This window comes from Felis catus, chromosome D1 (genome assembly GCF_018350175.1).
Source record: "Felis catus isolate Fca126 chromosome D1, F.catus_Fca126_mat1.0, whole genome shotgun sequence".
NCBI classification, from domain to species: domain Eukaryota; kingdom Metazoa; phylum Chordata; class Mammalia; order Carnivora; family Felidae; genus Felis; species Felis catus.
The window spans coordinates 55,256,918-55,279,937 of NC_058377.1; the positions used below are offsets into that span (position 1 = coordinate 55,256,918).

The 23,020-nt window shown below is 56.6% G+C and overlaps 2 protein-coding genes and 1 long non-coding RNA gene across 7 annotated transcripts in view; 1 reads left to right on the plus strand and 2 right to left on the minus strand.

Moving 5' to 3' along the window:
- Positions 1–2,217, minus strand: part of MYO7A (myosin VIIA) — an 84,594-nt gene extending 82,377 nt beyond the window's left edge. Inside the window, exon 1 of the mRNA XM_019811766.2 lies at positions 1,753–2,217. The gene's annotated coding sequence lies outside the window, so the exon portion shown is untranslated. The remainder of the gene's footprint in view (positions 1–1,752) is intronic.
- A 1,788-nt stretch (positions 2,218–4,005) lies between these two features.
- CAPN5 (calpain 5) overlaps positions 4,006–23,020 on the minus strand; it is a 53,219-nt gene continuing 34,204 nt past the window's right edge. For all 5 annotated transcript variants that reach the window (XM_023239405.2, XM_023239406.2, XM_045038701.1 and 2 more), the window contains 10 exons: positions 17,439–17,647; positions 14,013–14,205; positions 13,076–13,269; positions 12,352–12,429; positions 11,328–11,523; positions 10,583–10,705; positions 9,273–9,469; positions 8,249–8,364; positions 7,541–7,677; positions 4,006–6,559 (listed from right to left, as the gene is read on the minus strand). In XM_023239405.2, the coding sequence (XP_023095173.1) occupies positions 6,377–6,559; positions 7,541–7,677; positions 8,249–8,364; positions 9,273–9,469; positions 10,583–10,705; positions 11,328–11,523; positions 12,352–12,429; positions 13,076–13,269; positions 14,013–14,205; positions 17,439–17,647 (1,626 nt within the window). In that variant the 3' untranslated portion in view covers positions 4,006–6,376. The remainder of the gene's footprint in view (positions 6,560–7,540; positions 7,678–8,248; positions 8,365–9,272; positions 9,470–10,582; positions 10,706–11,327; positions 11,524–12,351; positions 12,430–13,075; positions 13,270–14,012; positions 14,206–17,438; positions 17,648–23,020) is intronic.
- On the plus strand, positions 13,158–13,676 carry LOC109491954. Its single transcript, XR_002145609.2, has 2 exons — positions 13,158–13,297; positions 13,588–13,676. It is a non-coding gene; the product is annotated as an uncharacterized LOC109491954 (long non-coding RNA).

Below are 23,020 nucleotides of genomic sequence, written 5' to 3' on the forward strand. Positions count from 1 at the left end.
GGTGATGGGAGCAGCCTGGCCCGAGGGGAGGGTCACCGGCTAAGTGTTACGTGCTCATGCATGCCCTGCTTTTAGGATGGGGGCTCTAAGCCCCCCAGGCTGGCTTTTAAGACCCAGCACCATGTGGCTCCTGATGTTTTAGTCTTGCCTCTCACTGCTTTCTTCCTTCCCTGTCCCTGCACCTAGGCCATCCTCAGCACCCACAACTCCTGAAATACACCAACCCTTTTCATACCTCCTGGCCTTTGCATACACTGACCCCTCTGCCTGGAATTCCTACTAGTAAATTCCCACCTACACTTCATGGCTCAGTTCAGACAGTACCTCCTCCAGGAAGCCTTCGCTGACCATCCCCAGGCTGCCAAGAGCCCTGATGTTCCTGTCTATCCAGCCCTGACTATATGCATTATGTTATCAGGTCTGGGTCTGTCCCCACCTCTCTCCCCCCAAAGTTGGGGGTTGATCCAGGGCTGAGGGCGGGCTCAGCCACTGCCTCACACAGCACAAGGCCAGGGCCAGGCCCAGGAAGGAACTGTGGCACCAAGCGTGGTGATCCGCGGCAGCCCCAGCCACAGGCCCCGTGTGAGGCCACTCTGGCCCCCAACCTGCCCCCCAGGGTGAGCATCAATTTTTCACAAGGCCCATTCAGAGGCGCTGGGGCATTTGATCCTCTGCCCAGGACACTGCCTGACACCTGAGCCCTGACCCCTGCCCCAGAGCTCTGGAACACAGCAGGCGCATGGTCCTTCTGGAGACCTGCACCCAGCCCGGCTGGCAGGGAAGGCGATTCAACAAGGGCCGGCAGGCAGCTGCCATGGGGAGCCGCATCTGTAGAGGCTGCCTAGCCTCGCCCTGGCCTCCTGCACCAGTGTGAGCCTCGGGAGTTGGGAGGGCCAGGGCCTTCAGGGCTCTGGAAGGTGGACGGGTGGCAAGAACATGGAATTTAATGGCCACACCTAAGAAAAAAAAGCTACAGGATCAACTTTTCCTAAAAAGAAGAACTAACCCATGTTTAAGTTGACTGCTTTTTGACTTGACAAGAGGGAAAACAAAACTGTAGTTATAGTTTATGCCCGTGCCTGACTTTACCTTGTTCCCACAACAACCCTGGGTGGTAGGGCTTCCTATTCCCCTTTCACAGATGGGAAGCTTGAGGCACAGAGGAAGGAAGTTACTTACTCAAAGAGAGAAAAAGAGGGGCACCTGAGTAGCTCAGCTGGTTAAGGGTCCGACTCGTGATTTTGGCTCAGGTCCTGATCTCACGGTTGTGAGATTCAACCCGGCGCTGGGCTCACAATGAGCATGGAGCCTGCTTGGGATTCTCTCTCTCCCTCTCTCTGCCCTTCCTCTGCTTGCACACTTGCTCTCACTCTCTCAAATTAAAAAACAAACAAAAAAAAGTGAAAGAAAGAAAAGAAAGAAAAGAAAGAAAAGAAAGAAAGAAAGAATTAGAGGCCAAAAGAGACTCTCTCTCTCTTTGCCACTCCGGTAATTTGCCCTGGTGCCCTGGCCCTGGCCACAGACAATTCACTGGATGCCATGCCCCTTGATTCTTCCTTTCTCCAGGCTACGAGCCTCTGTCTGTCCAGGCTCAGGACCGTTTCATTCAGTGGCTACTGTGGCTGGAATCCCAAAGGTGGCAGGAGGCCAGACCAGGAGTGAATGGCTATGGGGGCAGGTGTTCCAGGCTGGCCCAAGCCCGGGATCCCCCTTCTCCCAGTGCCCAGGACAGTGGGTATAGCCCATGCTTACCGGGGTCCCAGCTCCCCACTCTCAGCTGCTCACCGGACCGCACACAGCTGCCACCTGCACGAAGAGCTCAAGAGCTGGGGTCACGAGTCTGAGACAATATGCAGACACACGTCCCCTCTTCCTCTGTCTTGCTCCAAGGCCAGTCACTCCGTGGGGGGGGGGGGGGGCGGCGGGGCGGTGTCTCTCTGGATGTGTCAGGTTTTCACCGTGTGACTGTCTTGTCTGCCTCTCAGCCTCTCCCTTCCTTTCCCGGCCAGGACGGCTGTCCAGCGGCACTGCTGCCCTCCCCACGCCCTGCTCCGGAACCTTCCCTCAGGAGGCGGAGTCGGAGAGGCCTCCGAGACCTGGGTGCCGTGACATCAGCGTAGGAGGCAGGCTGTACTGCCCAGTGGGGAGCCGGGGGCCCCGGACTCCCTCCGCTGTGCTGCTGAACCGTGCGAGACTCAGGCGAAAGCCACCCAGCCCAGCTTCAGCTGCCTGCTCTTATATGCGGTAATACCACCTGCTCCCAGCACGTGGGCAGAAAACCTCTTAATCCTGACCTGGTCACTGATTTGCTGAGTCTTGGCACCTGCCTGCCCTCCACCAAGCTGTTTTCTTCTCTGTAAATGGCTGTTTGACAGTCTTGAGAGGAAGGGACCTGGCAGGGCAGCGCAGGGCCCCGGCAGGAGGTCGCAAGCCCCATGTTCTGGCCCTTTCTCCCCAGTCCCCATACACACACAACCCCAGATCCACTTTCCAAGGGCTCCCCTCAGATGCAACCCCTCAAGCTCTTCACTTCAACACTGTCCTCACAGCCTGTTCTGGGGGTGGGCAGGTCTTGTCCATAATCACCCAGGAAACTTTCTTTCAAATCAACTGACTGGGAGAAGCCCTGTCTATTCCAGGGACGCATTGAAGTAGAATAATGTGACTTACAAGTGGGGGCTGGACATGAACAGGAGGAGCACACAAAATGCTACGAGCACTGGCAAAGGGTAACATCGACGACTCCTTGCTGAGACCTGGCAGGTGCCTGTCACCATCCTTTGCCTCCTGCCACGTGGCAGCTGCCCCATCAGTGCACGCCTCTCTAGGGGGAACTCCGGCTTCGGCAGAGGGAGGCACTCCTTGAGATCCCCATCCTCTATAACCGAGGTGTGTCGGAGGTGTGTCCGCAACTGGGGCGGGAGGCCCGAGTGCGCCACCTGCTGGGCACGGGCACCGCCGCCCTCCAGAGCGCCCCCGTCTGGAGCAGTGAGGGAAGGCAGCACCAGGATTCTGACTCTGTCTTCCTGACCCTTACAAGGTAGCCGGCTGCTAGAGGCTTGGCCAGGGAGCCCCAGCAGGAGCTGCTGCAGGTCGCCGCCCCCACTTCTGGGGGCGCACCTGCCATTGACACTTGCTACCCACCACTCCCCCAGTCAGCTCTCTTGCGGAGCCTCCCAGGCTGTCAGCCTGCAGATGAGAAAACTGAGCCCCCCCAGAGGAACACTGAGGCAGAATGCAGGCCTGATCTGCGAGGACGGGCCCAGCGTGGTACGGAGTGGAGAGGTCCGCAGTGATCTCCAGTTGACGTAACAGCAAGTGTACTCAGCACCCACTATCATCTAGTCTGCTAAGCGGGGCTCAGAATTCACAATGTCCTTTGCTCGCAGTCCTGTCGAGAAGCCTACAAATTGGCCTTAATTCATCTTCCCTCACTCCCCACTCCACCCCAGTCATCACTGAGCTCTGTCCACTATTTCTCCCCAGCCCCTAACCCCGACTGGAGCTGCCAGCACCTTCCTCTCAACAGCCTCCCACATCTGCCTGTGCCCCACAAACCCAGGTCCTCTTCCTGTGGCTGTCTCCCTCCCTCCATTTCCCACTTGCATCGGGGCCTCGACCTGCCCTCCCGGGTAGGCTGGAAGCTCCCAGAACTCCCACTGCCTTACCAGTCACTCGCTGGGTGGCATTTGTTAGGACTGGAGTGTTCCCATTGGCCTTCCCCACTAGTTTGTAGACTGCCCAATGGGTGGGATTGTGGCTGCTTCCCTGCATCGCCAGTGCCCGGGACAGGGCTTGGGATGAGGCCAGCTGAAGCAATGATGGAATGATCCCAATGACCTCTGCCCACAGATGCACCGGGCAGGCAGTGGGGCCCAGCCTCAGCTGTTAACTCTCAAGTCCTCCCTCACGAGCCTCTTGACCAGAGGGCAGTCACCTACCTAAGCCTGGGAATATTCCCTCCATTGTCCCTCACCCCCAGAGGGACAGACAGATACAAGAGTCTTTCTGGGACTGTAGTAATGTTTATTCTGAGAACAGAACAGGTATCCACTCCTGACCCCACAGTAGGCCCTGAGGGGAGTAAAGCCCACATCCGGGTGGTATGGACCAGAGGCCCTGCCCAGATGCAAATGGAGACTCCGTGGGCCCCACGGGCTGAAGGGTGCATCAGGTGAGCAGAGCAATTGCTCTCCCCACCCACCCTCCAGTCCCAGCCTGAAAGAACTCTATCCTCACCCGCCCAGGGATCAGGGAGGGACATTTGCACAGCCAGGAGCCAGCCTGGCCCACTCAGAGGGGCAGGAAGCAAGGAGAGGGCTGCCAAACCCGTTTTGGGGGGGAAGAGGCAGTGCCCAATCCTCAGACTGAAGCCCACATAGGCCCGCCAATTGATCCTGGTTCGCCCCCTAGCCCAAGGGGGCATGGCTGAGCAAAGACCCATGTTTCCGCCCCAGAAGCCCCAGGCTGGCCCTCACGTCTCCACCCCAACTTGAGAGCCTTCACTTGAAAAAGACACTGGGAAGTGATTACATGAGTGGATATAGTGTGCACGCATACAGAGATACATAAAGGGTACGGTTTTGCCCTTATTCAGCACTTGTTTGCGAGAGTGCTGACGAACAAGAACCATTAGCCCCACTTTGCAGAAGGGAAATCGAGGCACAGGAGGTTTCAGTGACTTGCTCCTGGTCACGTGGTCATGTTCCAGCCCCAGGCCCAGGTTCTCGAGGGCAAGTCCCAGCTTTTCGAGAAGGAATCCTCTTGTCCTCCTTGTTCAGTTCCTGGCCCCTCGTGCGGCCCGGGGACCAGGGCACAGGAGGAGAGCTGGCCACAGAGTGAGGAGGCAAAGTCAAGAAGCCAGCACCTCCAGCCAGGACACTGCAGCAAACAGCCAGATCTGGAGCCAAACATTCGGGTGCCCAAAAGGAATTCCCAGCAAGGCCACAGGAATTCTTGTTCTTGAACCACCTGGGCTTTTTCATTTACGGTGCCCAGTCTGGAGCCAGGGAAGGGCACAGAAGGGCCCCGAAACAGGTCATGGCGCCAACGCTCACCAAGAACACGGGTGGTGCCGGCTTGCGATACGTCCAAGTAAAAAAAATACCCTCTTATTCACCCACCTGCAGGCCTCCTCTGAGAAGATGTGACTTCTCCTCACCCCCTCCCCCAGCAGAATGAAAATAAAATCAGGGGAACCACAGGAATTGGAGTTTAAGATGAGAAAAGGGGTTCAGGCTTTCAGTTTTCCTTTAAAAACCCCTGGTTAAGACTGATTAACACTAAAGAATATAAAACATTGAGGACTAAAGGAACGTTTTGGTCCAGGCAGCAAGAGGAGGGCTGCATTTTGCAGGGAATGTTGGAAGAGGGGCCTCTGGTCCGGTGACGGATTTACCGGTCTCCTGCCAAGCCCAAGAAGTGATCTGAGCCCAGTGGGCCTGAGACTGCCACCCCAGGCCTCCTCCCAGGAAAAGCCCAGGTCTTGCAGCAGAGGGGGTCCTGAAAGCATGTGCCTCCCCTCAGGTCCCCATGCCCGCCACACCCTCCTGGCCGACCAAAGGGGGGTGTCCTCCTGCCATGAAGGCAGTGGAGGCAGGAAGATGCCACCATCCCACTAGGGGCCTTCACCCAGAGGCTAGGCGTGAAATCGGAACCTGGGGTGAGGCCGCAGCCGTGTCTGGGCGTCGACCTCTGAGAGGACCCGGGCAGGGGTGAGGCCCCGGGTGGATGCCAGGTCTCCCAGAGCTGCAGGGAGGGCCCCAGCTCCAGCGGGCGTCTCATGGGCATCATTTATTCATTTGGCAAATCTCTGTTGAATAAATAAATGAATGGGCAAGTGGGCAGGAGTAGAGAATGAATGACTGTCACTTGCACATTTTCCTAATTCCAGCCTAAGCAGAAACCCGGCAACAGCCAAGAGTCCTTTCAAGGTGGCTAGAAAGCCAGGTATAGGTGACAGAGAAAGCAAAGTCTGGGACACGGGGGCGGGTCCGGGACACAAGGGGCAAGAGTGGGGCCTGGGGATGTGAAAGGTCCTGTGTAAACAAGTGACAGGTTGGCACTCTGTCGGCAGACAGCAGGGCCTTGAGAAAACATTTTCAACGGATAGAGTCCCTTAGCAGTCGTGACAGCTGGGGTCGGAAGAGCTACTGTAAATCTCAGGCAGGAAGACTCCTCCGTGAGAAGGGAATGCTTCGGGGTCCTTGGGACACTGAGGCCCTGAGGGGGGCAGAGGCCTCCCAAGGTCACACAGCAAGTCAGCGGAAAAGCTGGGAAAAGGCCCCCAGTGTCCTGGCTCCCAGGCTAGTCCCTGGCCTGGCTGGGGACATGCAGATGGCGGTAAAACTGTGGAGGCCAGGCAGAGGGACAGGGGTCAGACGGCCGTGAGGGACGTGCTGCTGAAGACACATACAGCAACCGTGCCTGGCAGGTCGCTGGGCTGCCGGCTGCTGCGGTCCTGGAGGTGGAGGGTGTGCAGGGCCTGGAGGTCATCCGGGTCGGCCTTCAGGTGCACCTGGCCCAGGAATTCGTCCTTCAGGACTCGGTGGTTCCAGATCTGGGAGGAGACAAGGTTTGGGCGGGGCGGGGGGGCATCTTTAAGAGCAGGAGTATAGGTCTGTGGGGGTGCTGGTGGCAGGGCCCTGAACCCCTTTCTTGCAGTGCAAGCCTTGGCTAAGAGGAGCCCTGCATTGCCTCTGCCTGACCGTGAACCCTAGGCAAGGCCGTCCCCTTCCGGAGCCTCAGGCTTCCTCCCATCTGTCAAACTCCCTTCCATATACAGTCTAGTCTGTTACTATTAGTTCTGCCACTGACCTTAGGTAACCTTGGACAAGTGATTTCCCCACATTTAATACAAGGGTTGGATCAACGGCCCCTAAGAGTCCTTTCAGCCCCAACAGCTATGGGTCTGTGATTTGATCCAGTGGGGTCCAGTGTTAGGAAAACTTGGAAATCCTACAGTGGCTTCCCCAGGGTACCTGGGCATTTGTTTACTGATGGTTTCCACCCCCCCCGGGGAGGCCCCGGCCTGTGCCGGGAGGACAGAGGACTTCCCACTAATGAGCCCAAAATCAACATCCACGGGCCACCTTGGCCTGAGAAGGGAAGGAAGCCCAAGTCCAGGACCCTGGCTTTCTGGCCCCTTGCTCTGGGGAAACAGCCACCCCCACTATATGCCACCTTGGTGCAACCTCTCCAGGTGGACCCACTTCCAGTGGGATTTAAGGAACAACTCCCAAGCCACGGGGGCAAAGCTGGCAGAGATGACCACTGCCCCCAGCCAGGAGACTAACCCTACTGTGTCTCAAAATCACACCATCTAATACAACTCACCCCACAGGGGGCACTCTGGGGCACGAGGAAGGGCCGGCAAGAGAATTCCCAAGGCCATGCATACCATGTCAGGGACAGAGTGGGAACCAGAATTTAGTGTTCCTGGGTCCCCAACAAAAGCTCTGCCACCCTGGGCCCAGCCCCCATGAGTGGGAAAACATCAGGCAGGGGGTCCAGGGGAGACCCTCAGGACGGTGGAGCTCACCTGGACTGTGATGGGCTGGCCTGGCTTCTTGCGGTAGAAGATGCCTTTCACGTTGTACTCGGGTGTGGAGGTACCTTTCTGCACCGCCGAGCGGACTTTGTCCCCTTCACACTTAATGATCACATAAGAGTTGGCCCCTAGAGAAATTGAGTGGGCCACGGGGTGATGATGGGGCCTGGGGCAGAACCCAGTGGGACAGAAGTCTGGGAGGTGATTCCCCTTCCCAAAGCAGAGGATGGAGTTCATATATTCAGAAGGGACAGCACAGCCTGACTCCCTTCCTAACTTCCAGAGACAGGAGGGGGCAGACTGGTCATCTCTGGCCTCCATGCTGTTCCCCCTGCCCAGAGCACTTTTCTTCCCTATCCCGCCTTATCGGGCTTCATATCGTAATGCCGCCTCAGCCTGGAGAAAGGCCACCTCCTCCAGGGAGCCTTCTGTAAGCCCTGCCTCCCAGCTGTCTGTCCCTGTGTCGGACTGCCCCACCCCACGGGAAGCTGCCCAAAAGCAGGCAGCAGAGCCCGGTCCTCTCTACGCACCCAGTTTCATTCCAAGGCCGGGTCCCGAGTGGATGTTAGGAAAGGTCTGCTCATTCAGTGAGAGCAAGAGAGCTCGGGAGGCTGGGTGTCTGTTGCTGGGCAGTGGGGAGGGGGCATGGGCCATCTCCTTGGGGAGGTGGGTCCCAGAGCTTTCCCTAGGCGAGCTCACCCGTCGAGGAGTCCTTGAGACCGGTAGCCCCTAGGATGTGCACCTGGGTCACCTGCTGTGGGTAGCCGCACAAGGAGCTCCAGCAGGAGCGGGGAGGCTCATCTAGGCGCAGCTCCCTGGTACAGGGCAGAGGAGGAGAGGGGTGAGGTGGTGGAGGGGGCCAGCGAGATGGAAGGTGAGGGGGTTCGAGAAGAGGGCAGGGGAGGGGAGCAGTGTGTAGTCCAGACGTTGCTCATCCTGGGCAAACCACCACGGGCTTCCTGCTGCTCTCTCTCTACTGCAGGGAGCCCCGTCCTCCCGGAGAGAAAAAGCAACTTACTGAGCACCCACTGTGTGCCAAGCCCCCTGCTGGGATGTTACAGGTATTATTTGTGATCTTCCCAAAGCCCTGGGTGATCACGCCCATTTTACAGATTACGAAGCGCGCTGGGCTCAACGGGAGAAGGGATTTGCCCCACGGCTAGACAGAGGTGGAGCCTGGGCCGGCAGGACCCAGGTCCCCAGAGCCCACCACACGTGCTGCCTCCCAGGTCTGCACTGTGTGCAAGGAGCACCGAATCGGGGCTGACTACCAGGGTAGGAGGACGGTGTGGGGGCTCACGGGGCCTGCACCCCAGCAGGGAGGGGATGGCTCTAGCAGTCCGCCTAGGCCAACTCGACCGCTGGGGTCGTGACCTTGGAAACCACCCCCACCCCAAACCTCGATCCCCAATTCTGATCTGTAAAATGGAAAGGTCAGGCCCCCGCTTGGGGTCCAGGAAAAGCAAATGAAGAGAGCAAAAGCTTTGTAAACTGTGAAGTGCTATGCACATATGAAATACTGCCCCTTTATGTGGCCGAGAGAGGCTGGGACAGAGGAGCAGGGGAAGGAGGGGAAGGACGTGGGTGCTCACGTCGGCCCAGGGAGGCTGGAGGTCTGGGCTCCACGCCTCGGGCAGACCCTCAACGTCTCTGCAGATTCCGGGTCAGCCTGCTATGGAATCCGGCCCTTCCAGCCCCGGCCCTGAGCCAGCCCCCCACGCACCGGCAGTTGGAGGGCACGTCAGTGAAGACCCGGAGGAGGAACTCGCCAGTGTGGCCTGGCTCGAAGGTGGTGGGGATGATGACATAGCGGCCCTCGGGCTGGTCCGTCCGCAGGAAGACGCTGCGCGAGTTGATGTAGATGGAGCTGGCGGCCCTGTGCTGCAGACCGTGCATGCGGTACTCACGGTTCTCCTCCACCTGCGGGGAGCGGGGAGGCTGGTGTGCACGGAGCCCCCGGTCCCCCCACCTCCGTCGCACATCGCGCCCTCGCTGCCGTGAGAAGAGCGACCTGATCCATTTACACGAAATGCCCAGAAAAGGCAAGTAAAGAGACAGCAGTGGACGAGTGCTTGCCTAAGGCTTGGGGGTGGACGGTGGCGGGGAGCCGGACGGCACTGAGCGGTGCCGGCTAAAGGGTGCGAGCTTCCCTTCTGGGGTGATGAAAACGTTCTAGAATCGACTGGTGACAGCCGCCCAACTCTACAAACGTGCTAAAGGTCACTGCACACTTTAAATGAGTGAACTGCATAGTATGTGAGTTATATCTCAGTAAAGCCGTTAGGAGGAGGGGGGCAACGGGCAGCCCCCTGGTAACAGCGGCCGTGTCACTATCTGCCCACAACACAGCACGTGGCCAGGAGATGACATCACCAGCTGCCAGGACATGCCAGACAACTCCTGGAACGAGTGGCATGATAAGCTACAGCCATGTCACTTTAGGTCACGACATGTCAAAGTCACAACACCTCAGCACGCAATGGATGTACCAACCCAAGGACACGAACAAAGTGTCATGATGGGACTGAGCGCCTCAAATGCAGGGGCTCAACTCCGACCACGTGCCCAGCACGTCCACGTGATTTCCCGAGGTTCTCGGTGTCTGGCAGGCCCGTGGCATCCCGCTATGCCAAGTGCCATCACATACCAGGTGTCGCAACACGAGGAGGGCCTCGGGTCCCAGGCCAGGGGGAGTGGCCAGCAGCAAGCCCACCTGGCTCTGCCCAAGATGCTTCCTCCCAGGGCCTGGCCCTGACCACCTTCCCATCCACCAAATAGCCAGTGGGTCTGTGGCAGGAGGAAATCAGGCTGAGGGCTCCCATGGCCACTGACCCCAGGCAGGCTGGGCCTCTGTGGGTGTTCCAAATAGGGCTCACGCCACAGCATGCCCATGGCATCGGCCATTGTGGCCAGAATGGCAGGGATGATGTCAGTGGCCAGAGTATTCTAGAGTGTTCTCCCCCACGCCAAGGTGGCCTAAAATCCAGCTCCCTCGCTCTCCTCACCCAGAGCAGGGGTCCCAGCTGGCCTCACCTTGTAGATGTCAAAGCCAATGGCCAGATTTTCACCCTTGCCATCCCGGCGGGTAGACTGTTTGGGCCGCTGCTGGATGCAGATCAGCACTTCATCTTCTGGCTTCTTGACATCAAAGATGTACTGCAGAGAAGGTCAGGGAAGAGAGACACGGCAGTGAGACCGGGCCGGAGACAGGCTTGCTGGCTCCTGGAAGCTGGGCCAGAGCCGGGCCTCAGTTCCACGTGTGAGTCCAGGTGAGTCCCAGCACCTCTCTGGGCCTCAGTCCCTCATCTGTGAGATGGGCCTACGCTGCCTACGCTGCCTGAGGGGCGGGGGGACTCTGTGAGATCGCGGATGCTCAGCTCTGAGTCCACACGCAGTCGGTGCCAAAAGAAAGGTAAACAGTTGCCAGGGTCCTAACAAAGGAGGCGCAGGGGAGGGGTCCTCCCTGAGGAAGCGCCAATCCAGCCAAGTTCCCCTGGAAGGAGAGCACCGTGTGTGTGGAAACAAGGGGTTCGAGCCTTCAGCTCAGCCTCCCTCCATATGTCCTTGTAATTCTGGACGAGCTTCCTCACCTTTACCATCTGCAGGTTGCCCAGGACCACCCGAACACACCCACCCAACCCCCACTATGCAGACAGGTGCACAGAGGCCCACGGGGGAACAGGGATATACCCAAGGTCATGCAGGAGCCCATGCAGGGCAGTGGCGACGGCCCCCGTGGCTGCCCAAGGGGCGGAGTAGGGGCCCCGAAAACACTCACTTGCGGGTTCTGAAAGAAGGTGTCCTTGTGATTGATGCAGCCCCCGCTGCGGTTCTTCCGGGGGTCCTCATGCCGCGTCCAGGCGCCACGCAGCCGGGCCTCCTCCCACGTCTTGTGGATGCTCAGGTAAGACGTATTGATCACACGGCACTTGATAATGTCGGTGAAGTATCGGCACACGTCCTCGAAGGTCATCCTGGGTGTGGCAGGGGGCGAGGCTGGGCAGGTCCCCCTGGCTGGCCACCCGCCTACTCACCCTGTGTGCTCTGAAGCACGACCCACACGGGAGTGAGTGTGGAGGTGGCGTCACTTGGCCCCTTCACATCTCTTCTGGCCTCAGTTTCCTGATTTGTAAAATGGGAATGAACCTAACAACAGCTGCCCACCTCACAGAGGTAGCGTGGGAATTAAGTAATGCAGTAAAAGCACGCAGTACAACTCCCGGCAGACGGGAGCCGGCAAAGGCTAGCTGTGACAATCAGCAACGGTATTAAGCAAGGCTGCTGCCATCTTCCCAGCCCAACCCCAACCCACGTGCCCCCTTAGCTCCCCTCACCTCCCTGAACTCCCTCTTCTCAAACCTAAGCGTACTCTCTTGACTGAGCTGGGTCTCTCTCCTTGCCCACCAAGGGCTCCCCCGACCCTGGGGCCCAGCTTAGGAGGCAGCCACTCCAAGAGGCCTCTCCTCTTCCCCAGCTGCTCTCGGCAGCTCTCGGCAATCGGGCTGCCAGCGTTACCCCTGCCCCGCATATCCCCACCTGCCGGCATCCTGGCCTACTTGCTGAGGGCCCAGCCTGCGTGCTGGAGCAGCGCAGGGTCCCCGGAGGTTGGTACTGGGGACTACGGGGATGAACGGGCCCATTACTGCCCAACTCATTTCACAGAGAAGCAAACAGGCGTGATTTGTCCTAGGCCACAGAGCAAGTTGATGGTGAGGCATCTGCCTCCTTCCATCTGGTGCTCCCTGCTACAGGAGGTCCTCCCCCCAGCCCTGGACGCCCGCGTGGGGCACGGACACACTCACCAGAACTCCCCGTCATCCTGCACGGTCACCCCCATCTTTTCCCGCTCACTCTTGCTCACTTTCTGCCACTCCTCTGAGCTGGGAGGGAAGAGGGAGGAGTGTAAGAGGAGGGACCCCACCAGGGCCACCCTGGCAAGGGAGAGGAGGCCCAAGGGACAGCCCAGAACCAGGCCTCCATCAGCATAGGTATAGTTGGGGGCACCCAGGGCCAGGCCCAGCCCGTCTCCAAAAAGCCTGTCTGGTAAGGTTGGGTTGCCACCATGCCAGGGGCTGGAGGTCTGAGAACAAGGCTGCAGGCTGGCGGGGGAAGGGCGGGATGACCTTCAAGGAAGGGGGCTCCTTCACCAGGGGCCTGGCTCCGGTCCTCACCTCACCAGGGCCATGAGCCAAACACAGAGCAGTCACCCCCATTCTCACCCCTGGTGGCCTCCCTCCCTGCTTTCTTTCCCACTCATCGCCAGACTGGGTTCTCTGTCCTCTACAGGAATCAGCGTATCCCTACTTCCAGGTCTCTTCCCTGCAGAATCCACCCCCCACCCACCCCCACACACGTGCCCACTGCAAAGTAAGTCTCCCAATGTCATCCTCCTCCCATATCCTTCAAGGCCCAGCCTGGGTGTCACCTCCTCTAGGAAACCCACCTTTGTCCTTGCCCAAGCTCTCATACTGGGGCCCACCCACCTGGGGTCTGCCCTGTGCCCGCACCCCCATCCCCGGGCCTCACGTGTCACTCCAGGGCCCGTTCCATTCCCGCTCGCCCCAGGGATTACGCAGGCGGATCATGTCCAGCTTCTCCGACTTGAAGAAGGCCAGCAGGCCGTGGCCCAGGCGCACCTTGCGCACATCAGTGATGGCATATGCATGTCCCTTCACCAGGCCACATGCCAGGCGGGCCTCCATGTCTGCTGCTGTCACTGCCTGCAGGAGGACACAGTTGCCCAGAGAGGTAGGGTCTGGTCAGGCTCTAGCTGGAGGGGCAGGATGGTGTGTGCCTACACCACCCTCCATAGGACAGGGAAGGAATGGCAGCCCCACACAAAGGGAGGTGGGTGGGCTCCGTGTGCACAAAGCCCCCATGGGGCAGCTAAAGTGGGGCGGCCCAGGAGTGCACTGGCGTTAACTGGCACAGGCTCAGTTGTGCAACTGTTAAAACATTAGCTTGAAATCAACATGGTGGAAGCATTTACGCCAAAGAAATCAGCAAACGCTACAAAGCAGGGCTTTTTCTTTTTCCAGAGAGCCAGACTACGGACCCACCACTGGTGCCTGCACTGAGCCCCAGCTCCCCCACCTGAAATAAAAGCGGTCGATGAAATAAGACAATCCTCCTGAGGCACCTGGGCCTGTGCCAGGAGCAGAGTCTCCCTCCCCTCTTCCAGTCGCCTTGTAGCGACCCTGACTAAGGGACCCTCAGATGCACAGACACCTACTGCCCCAATACAAGATGCCCGTAAAAGGGGGATGTAGGGGGTCAGGGCAAGGGACCTACAGCTCGTGCTGCCCAGCACCGGGGAGGGGGCTGCCCGCTCCAGCTGCTCCCCCCCCCCCCCCCCCCCCCCGTGAGGCTGAACGTCCAGATCATGAGCTAGTCTGAGCAGGGGCTCTGCCTGGGACACCCCAGTAAGGGCTGATGATGGGGAGGGCTGCCTCTGTGTTCTCACCTTGATGGAGGCACTGATGAGGCCTCCTCGGCTGTGCACCTTCAACACACGCTCAAAGAGCTGGTTCCTCTTGGCCTCATCGTTGGCAAAGCCACCCTCAGTCAGGTCGATGGGCTCGGAAACGCCACCTGTGAAGTCCACCAGCGCATCCGCCGTGTTGCCTCCATCCAGGGCCTGGTAACAGCCTGCCAGCCTGGGGAGCAATGTGGAAAGAATTTCCCGCTCATGCTCCCCAACCTGTCTAAAACCCTCGCCTTACAGGGGAGATCTGGGGGACTCAGAGAGGTCAAGCAAACTAAGGTCACACAGCAGGTCACGGCAGAGCCGACACTGAAATCCCCGTCTCTGGCTCCCAGGCCAGCGTTTGTCTCCCTGAACCACCCCGTTTTATCACGCAAATTCTCCTTAGCCCTAGCGGTCTGTCTCCAACACTTAACTGTCCAGAAACCGAGCAATTCTTCTCAAAAGTATTAAAAACTCATGTATCTTTTGAAACATCAATTATAAATAATTAACGTTATTTATAACAACGTAAAACTAGAAATCACCTAAATGTCTAACAACAGGGAATTGACTTTAAAAACTAATGCTGCTGTTAGGGACACCTGAGTGGCTCAGGTCACTGGGTGTCCAAAGTCAGCTCGGGTCATGATCTTACGATTCGTGAGTTCAAGCCCTCTCGTGAAGCTCTGTGCTGACAGCTCAGAGCCTGGAGCCTGCTTCAGATTCTGTGTCTCCCTCTCTCTCTGCTCCCCCGCTGCTCACACTCTCTCTCTCTCTCTCTCTCATTCAAAAATAAATAAACATTAAAAAAAAAAAAAAAAAAACTAATGCTGCTGTGGGTGCCTGGGTGGCTCAGTCAGTTAAGCATCCGACTTCAGCTCAGGTCATGATCTCATGAGTTTGAGTCCAGCATCAGGCTCTCTGCTGTCAGTGCAGAGCCAGTTTCTGTCCCCCCTTTCTCTATGCCTCTCCCCTACTTGTGCAAGCTCTCTCTCTCTCAAAAATAAATAAAACATTAAAAAAAAAATAAAAACTAATGTTGCCTCTGTGCTCTGGGATATGAGGTAGCCATTGAATGAAGCCTTGTAAAGGAATTCCTACAGCAGGCAAAATACTATTGCTAGCTTGTTACTTTTGAAAAAACAATACAGCTGGATTTCAATGATGTTTAAAATGTATGCAATAATTTATTTAAAAAACATTAAGCACCGGGGTGTGCCTGGCTGGCTCAGGTGGAAGAGCATGTAACTCTTGATCTCGGGGTTGTGAGTTCAAGGCCCGTGTTGGGTGTAGAGATTACTAAAAAAAAAAAAAAAAAAAAAAAAATCACAAATAAAAACAAAAAATAAAAAACATTAAGCATCTACTACGTGCAACATCTCAGGTGCTAAGGGCCACAACTGTGGCTTCTTCTTTAAATGTTAGGGAAAGGGTTGGGGTCTTAAAGGCAGTGCTGAATGTGGATGTGAGCAGCTGAATGGGACATACAACAAAACAGATTACATAAATTGAAAATCCAGGCCCACAAAGCAGCAACACAGGCTTTGGACGGTAACCTATAAACAAAAATAGGCATCAAAGATATTAAAAGTTGCTGGTGGGGGGGGCGCCTGGGTGGCGCAGTCGGTTAAGCGTCCGACTTCAGCCAGGTCACGATCTTGCGGTCCGTGAGTTTGAGCCCCGCATCAGGCTCTGGGCTGATGGCTCGGAGCCTGGAGCCTGTTTCCGGTTCTGTGTCTCCCTCTCTCTCTGCCCCTCCCCCGTTCATGCTCTGTCTCTCTCTGTCCCAAAAATAAAAAAACAAAAAACAAAAAACAAAAAACAAAAAACGTTGAAAAAAAAGTTGCTGGTGGGGGCACCTGCATGGCTCAGTCGATTGAACATCCAACTCTTGATTTCAGCTTAGGTCCGAGCATGGATCCTGCTTAAGATTCTCTCTTTCCCTCTCCCTCTACCCACCTCCCACTGGTTCTTGTTCTCTCTGTCTCATTCATAAATAAATAAATAAATAAATAAATAAATAAATAAGTAGATAGATAGATAGATAGATAGATAGATAGATAGATAGATACGAGTTGCTATTGGGAGGGAGCGGGGAGGTGTGGAGAGGATGCAGGGAGCGCAGGGAGGGAGACAGGAGTGGGGGCAGGGCCTTGAGGGGAGGGCAGCAAAGTTTCCTGAAGGGGGAGGAGGCCTGGTTAACTCAGGTGGCCTCAAACAGGGCAAGGGAGCAGAGGGGCCCAAAAGAATATGCAGGAGTATACAGGTGACTTTTATTACCTTCTGCCCGGATTTCCATACCTTCTATATTTTACCACAATAAAAAAAAATTAATAAAACTGCTACCTAAATACGTGCAAGCCTACTAAGTGGCTCTCACGGGTTGGGAGAGGGGTCTGCACCTAGGACTATGGAGACTCACTGACCACCAGGGGGCGGGTTTTCCTTTCTTAGGACTGAAAATGGAATCTGTCAATGTGTTTCCTTGAGGCTTTTTGGTTTTTTTTTTAACTTTATTTATTTTGAGAGAGAGAAAGAGACAGAGAAAGTGCATGAGTGGGGAGGAGCAGAGAGAGAGAAGGACACAGAGAACCCCAAGCAGGCTCCACTCGGTCAGTGCAGAGCCCAACATGGGACTCAATCTCACGAACCGTGAGATCAAGACCTGAGCTGAGATCAAGAATCAACACTCAACTGACTGAGCCACCCAGGCACCCCTTAAGTTTGTTTTTGATGTTGGGAGCTGTTGTTTTCCTTTTTCCTTTACACACACACACACACACACACACGCACACGCACAGTCCAAGGAGACCAACCAATGGGCCTGGGAGGAGGAACCAGGGAAGGATTCTCAACAGGGCTGGTGGGCTGGTCTCTGACCCCATTGGCCCTACTGCTCCAGGCCTGCAGGGGCCTGAGCAGGTCTCTCTGCCCCAAAGCCCTCCAAAGCTCAGCAAACCTCTGCCTGTGCCCTTGCTGGGGACCCAGGGCCTGGCACAGAACAGGAGGAGGGGTCAGTGGAGACAGAATGGATGGACAATCAGTCAGGAAGACGGATGAGTGGACGAAGGGGAGCCCAGCCGGCGGGGAGGGCCCACCCACCACGACCAGCCCTGGCTCTGAGATATCACATCCTCGGCAAGGCTGCCAGGGAGGGCTGGGTGGCTTGCATCTTTGGGGAAAAACCACCGACCCGAATGTGAGCCCTGGCTCTGCCCTCTCAGCTAGAACAAGGAGGAACCATTCCTCCCTTTGTGGGTTGGTTTTTGGGGACTGGACACCAGGTCCCAGACCTTCATCTGCCACAGAGTAGGCTCCGCTGGCCGTGCCCTGGGCTCCCCGGCTAGAGCAGCACCCAGGTGGAGCCCACAAGGCAAGCCGCCCCAGCCTGGCCACCCGCCCACCGGCCCTACCAGCACCTACTTGGCATAGGCCTTCTCCACCAGGGCGCACCAGAACTCGCTGCGGGAGTTGGAGTGGCAGTAGATGAGCTGGTTGTTGACCGTGGGCAGTCGATCATCAATGACCACGTCCACCCACTCCCCAAAGCGCCAGAAGTGAAAGTGGAAGATGCCCGCGTAGGCACTGGGTTTCTCAGGGTCCCACTCCTGCTCCTTCCAGTCTGGGATGACCTGGATGGGGAGGGGGACAGAACAGGAATGCAGTGAGGGTCATATCTGGCTTCCTGAGGAAATGGGGGTCCATGCCTCGAGGGAGTCAAAATAGAAAGGAATACTGGGCTCAGGTCTCATCTCTGCCATGAACCAGTGTGGGACTTGGGCGAACCCTTCTCCTCTCTGGGCCTCAGTTTCCCTTTTCTACAGTGGTTGGAGGCTGTCACTCTGGGCTTCCCCTTCCCTTCCTCGGGGCTCCCTGTGCACCCTCCAGCGCTCAGAAATCTATTACACCAATTCCGGTTCCTATCTGGTGAAGGGTGCCGCCACCGCCCCGTCCAGCACCGGCCAGAAGCAAGCGGCCACATCGGCCTCCTCCCGTTCCCTCTTTCCAGCCAGTGAGGCCACTCGGAGCTCCTACATTCCACTAAACTCCTTCTCCACTCTGTCCCCAGCACCACGCTGGCCCAGACCCCATCTCCTCGTCCCAGAAGACTATAACCTGTGGCATCAAAAACCACCTGTGCCCTCACCCTACACAGCAGCACAGTAATCTTTCTGATCACGTCGCCTTTCTAGGAAGTGACCTCCAAACCCTTAATGTACGCTGCCCCACCCCCAGCTCCAAGGCTGGCTTTTCTAACCCCTTACCCACCCCCACCCCCGTTGTCTCCTGCTCCAGGCTCTTCCTCTGCTCGGAAACTTCGCACCTGCTCTTCCTTCTCTTCTTCACCCAGCTGATCTCACTTGCCCTTTAGGGTCCACCCCCTCCTCCAGGAAGCTCTCCTTGACTTTTCAGACTATAGGCCAGGACCCCTGTCGGTCCATTTCGTGGCCCCTGGCACTTCTCCTCAGAGACCATTACCCCGATTATAATTAAACAACTGTGTGACACTGCGTTCAATTCTGTTACTCGCACTGAAATGTTAGCTCTCTAAAAGCATGGGATGCATCAGGTTTTGTCACTGGTATATGCCCAGCCCATACATGGTCCAGGACCTGGCCCAGACATAATACTTAATACACACGTGTTAACCGAGTGAAAAAGTTCACAGGCATTGAGTGGGTCTCTGACAATAGTATTTATGGAACATCTCGGACATGCCAGGTGCCGTGCCCAGGACTGCCATGGCTTATCCCAGTTTAATCTGCAGGATGACCCTGTGCAGAGATTACTATCATCCATCCCTCCTTTACAGGTAAGAAAACTAAAGCTCAGAGAGGGCAAGTAACTTGGCCAGGGTCACACAGCTAGAAAACACACATTCTCTGGAGTCAGGCAGACTGTGTTGGAAGCCAGGGTTCAGACCTGTGACCTGTGGACCGCTCTGCACTGGGTCTGTGCTGACACCGAGGACCCGGACACATCAGACATGGTCCCTGCCCTCAGGAGGCTCTTAGTCTGCTGAGGCTGACAGGGGGAGCATGGGGGAGCATGGACAGAAGGGAAAGGTGGGCCCGACCCTGCAGGGCCAGAAGCCGCTTCCCAGCAAGACCCAGCAGTCTTGACAGCTGGCTGTGGGCGTCCCCCAAGCAGACGCGGCACATCTGGGCAGCGGGAGGTGGGCACAGGAGGGAAAGCCTGTCACCCTAGAGCCAGGCTGACTTGCCGGCCCTGCCCAGCCTGGGACCAAGTGGGCTGAACCCACTGCGACCAGAGGCAGCCCCTTCTGGAAGAAAACCACCCTCAGGCATGGGGGTGGGCACCCAGGCATCCAGGCTGAGGAGCCAGAGATGCCGCAGAAGGCCGTAAACCCCAAGGCCCAGACCAGATTCTTCTGCCAAAAGCCACTCCCCAACCCCCACGCTCATTAAGAAGGCTTTTGTTTACAAACCTCTTACCATCAACAAGGATGTTGGCGAAGACAAATGGTCCCTTGCGAGACACTGGAGACCAAGAAAATGAAAATGCCAACCACAGTGAGAGGCGCACTGCCATCCACGGAGCCCGGCCCGGTGCCAGGCACACCTTTCTCTCTGTTGCCCCTGACCTTTATCGCTACCTTTTGAGGCAACACTATGGGAAGCTGCTGGCACAATGTTGCCCGTGAGCACTGATGAGGGAGGCAGGACTCACACTCAGGGTTTCAGGGCCCTCTACAGTGTCTGCAACCCAGAAAAGGCTCTATCCTGGCTGCTCCATTTTCAGTCAATTCTGTGTCCTTTCTGAAACCTCCCAGGCCAGCCTCTGCCCCAGCCCCCCGGCGCTCTCTCCCGCTTTGCGCTCAGGACAGAAAGCTGTATCAAAAACGGGGCACCTGCAGGATGGGTTATCATCCCCACTGCGCAGACGGGAAGGCTGAGGAACGAGTTGCTGCCCGAGGGCACAGAGGTATAGGGAATCTGAAGCTGAGCACACCGGCCTGGCCAGTGCACCCTCCTCCACTCCTCCCTGCTCTGAAAGCTCTGGACTGTGTGGGGCCCGGGGAGGGAGGAAGAGGAGCCCTCACAGGGCGCTGGGAGGTACTTCTGGGGATGCAGGGGGATCATTAGCCAAACCCAGGGCTTGGCTCTGGGCCCTCTGGGGCTCGGGAAGCAGCTAATGAGGCTCTAGGGCCTGCAGATCCTGAGTTAAGGATCCCTGTGGGCCTCAATTTCCCCTCCTACGTCATGGCCAGTGGGCCCAGCATGGCCAGCTTCTTACCCCCACAACCCCTCTGCTGCCAGCAGGGTACTGAGTGAGAGGGAGGAGACTGTCCAGGAAGGTGTGCTCTCACAGGCACACAAACCCTCCCACACCACATCCAGTCATCCCAGGAATCGAGGAAGCAAGCAAAACCCTGGGGCCACATCAAAGGATTCAGGAACCAACCTAAAGAGGCTCCCACTGGCCAAAGAGGGGCCAATCTCAGCTTCGGTAAGGATGATTACTGCAACGGATGAAAACACATCAAATATGTTCCAATCTATGAGACCACGGCGATACTTACAAATAATTAGTCACTGTTGGAGAACAGCTGGGAAATAGACTCATTTTTTTTTAACAACTGGAAAATTAAGGGCAAGAATCAGGATTTATCCCGCCTTTTCTATAGAGACTGTACCACAGGGTAACCAACAGAGGAAGGGAGGGGTATATCTGGAGGTGAGTTGCAGCTACGAAATGAGGACGAAATTAGAATATTAGACTCCTATTTTACCACCGACAAATAATGGATTTAGCCATGGTCGTTGGTGGCTTCTCCTATCACAAAAAACAGAGACAACTAGATATCTCGGGCCCTGGGAGAGAAGCACACAATGTCTCCTATGAAGCAGTCATGCCAAAAAACTTGGACCTGACCCCTATCGAGCCTCTAGGGGTCAGTCCTAGCTTGCGGGAAATGTATGGCACAGAGAACACGTTAAACACTGCCACAAAACAAAGGCAGCAAAATCTAGATAGCTGGAAACTCGACAGGCCAGGTGGCTTCAGCAAAGAAATCTCAAGGAAAACAATAAAAGATGAAGGGAAACAAACCACTGGAGTCGCGGACCTCCGTTTGGATCTGATTCCAGCAAAGCTTAAAACATACACACGTTTGTGGCAGAAATTGGAAACCAAAACACTTACTGGGTATTTGACGCTATGAAGGAAGTATCGTAAAATGATTTGAGTTGTGTTATAGGATTATGGTTACAGAGCTTTGGTTTTTTTTTTGTTTGTTTTTGTTTTTGAGGACTCCTGATCATTCAGAGATGCATCCAGAAATATTTACAGATGAAATGGGAAGCTGCCTGGAGGGCGTGGGAGGGAATAAGAGGAAACAAGACCGACCGCCAGCTGACAATTGTTGAGGCCGAGGGATGGGTACGAGGGAGCACATGAAGACATCTCTCGCCTCCCAAGTGAAATGCTCCATCTCCACGGCCGCCAGCTCCTCAGCCTGGCATTCACAGCCCTGGGGCTCCGCTGACTCTCAGGCTCGCGCTGAACACTTGCCTCCCTCGGGCCCCATGGAAATCTACACACACGCTGCTTCAGGCCACCTCGGCTCTGCTCATGTGGCTCCCTCTGCCAGCACTGTCCCAATCCTTGTCCCTCAGGGGCTAGCTCAGCAGCAGCTTGCAGGGGTCTCCAGGCCTGGTGCTCCCGCAGGCTCTTTCCCTGATCCTGGGAAGGGAGCTTCTGGAGGGCAAAGCTGAGCTCCATTCACACCCAGATCCCCCCCACCCACCCACCACCCCACCCAGCATAGGGCCTGGCCCAGCTCCACAGCCGGCCAAGTCTTTCTGGAAGGAAAGTCTCCAAGTGCCAGCCACAGCACAGCCCTGACCGGCTGGTGACCTTGTACCCACTAAGGACACACTGCCAATCACGGTGCACGGCAAAGACTTAGGTTCCGACTAGGCCACTGCTCTGAGCCTCAGTGTAGGCATCTGCCTACCCTACTCCAGGGCTGATGTGAAAAACAAAATGGGGGCGCCTGGGTGGCTCAGTCGGTTGAGGGTCCGACTTCAGCTCGGGTCATGATCTCACGGTTCATGAGTTCGAGCCCCACGTCGGGCTCTGTGCTGACAGCTCGGAGCCTGGAGCCTGCTTCCGATTCTGTGTCTCTCTCTTTCTGCCCCTCCCCCGCTCACGCTCTGTCTCTCTCAAAAATAAACACACATTAAAAAAAAATTAAAGACAAAAAGAAAGAAAAGCAAACCAAAATGGACAGTGGCCTCAGAGGTGCTGCCTTAACCGTGGAGGGCTGTGCACTTGTGAGGGGTCATCCCCGCTGGGGTATGCAGGACAAGCACGTGCACTCACACAACAATCTGCAAACCTTGGGACTGGCACGGACCTCAGGTACCTGGTCAAGCCTCCCAAGAGGGGAAACATCAGCAGCAGCCCCTGTGCAGATGGGAAAAGAGAGGCCTGAGGGGTCAGGGCACTTACTTGGGCTGACCCAGCGGCAAGGAAAGGACTGTGTGGGATTTGTAGGCCCCCTGGCACCACTACAAAATCAGCCCAGAAACCTCAGGCAACGGGTGTGCCCAGCACCCCCTGATGCCCTGGTGCCTGGGGGCACTCCAGGCTCAAATCCTCCTGGGACTGAGCCATGGGACACGCAGGTGCGAGTGTGCAAGTGCATGACGGTCAGTGTATGGGGGTGCACACAGCATGCATGTGTGTGAGCACCAGTGTGTGTGTGTGTGTGTGTGTGTGTGTGTGTGTGTGTGTGTGAGAGAGATCGAGAGAAAGAGAGAGAGAGATAGAGAATGTCAATGTCAGTGTGTGTGTGTGGGGGGGGGGGGGCCACAGGGAAGGAGCTTTTCACAGATTTCTGCCTGCGACCCCAGAGGGCTAACTGGGAGCATTTCTGTAAAAGGCCAGCAGGGCTGCAGGCTGTCAGGCTACAGTGGGGCTTCCTGTGTTACCCGAGTCAGGTGAGGGGAGTCCCCAAACCAGAAGGTTCCTGGTTC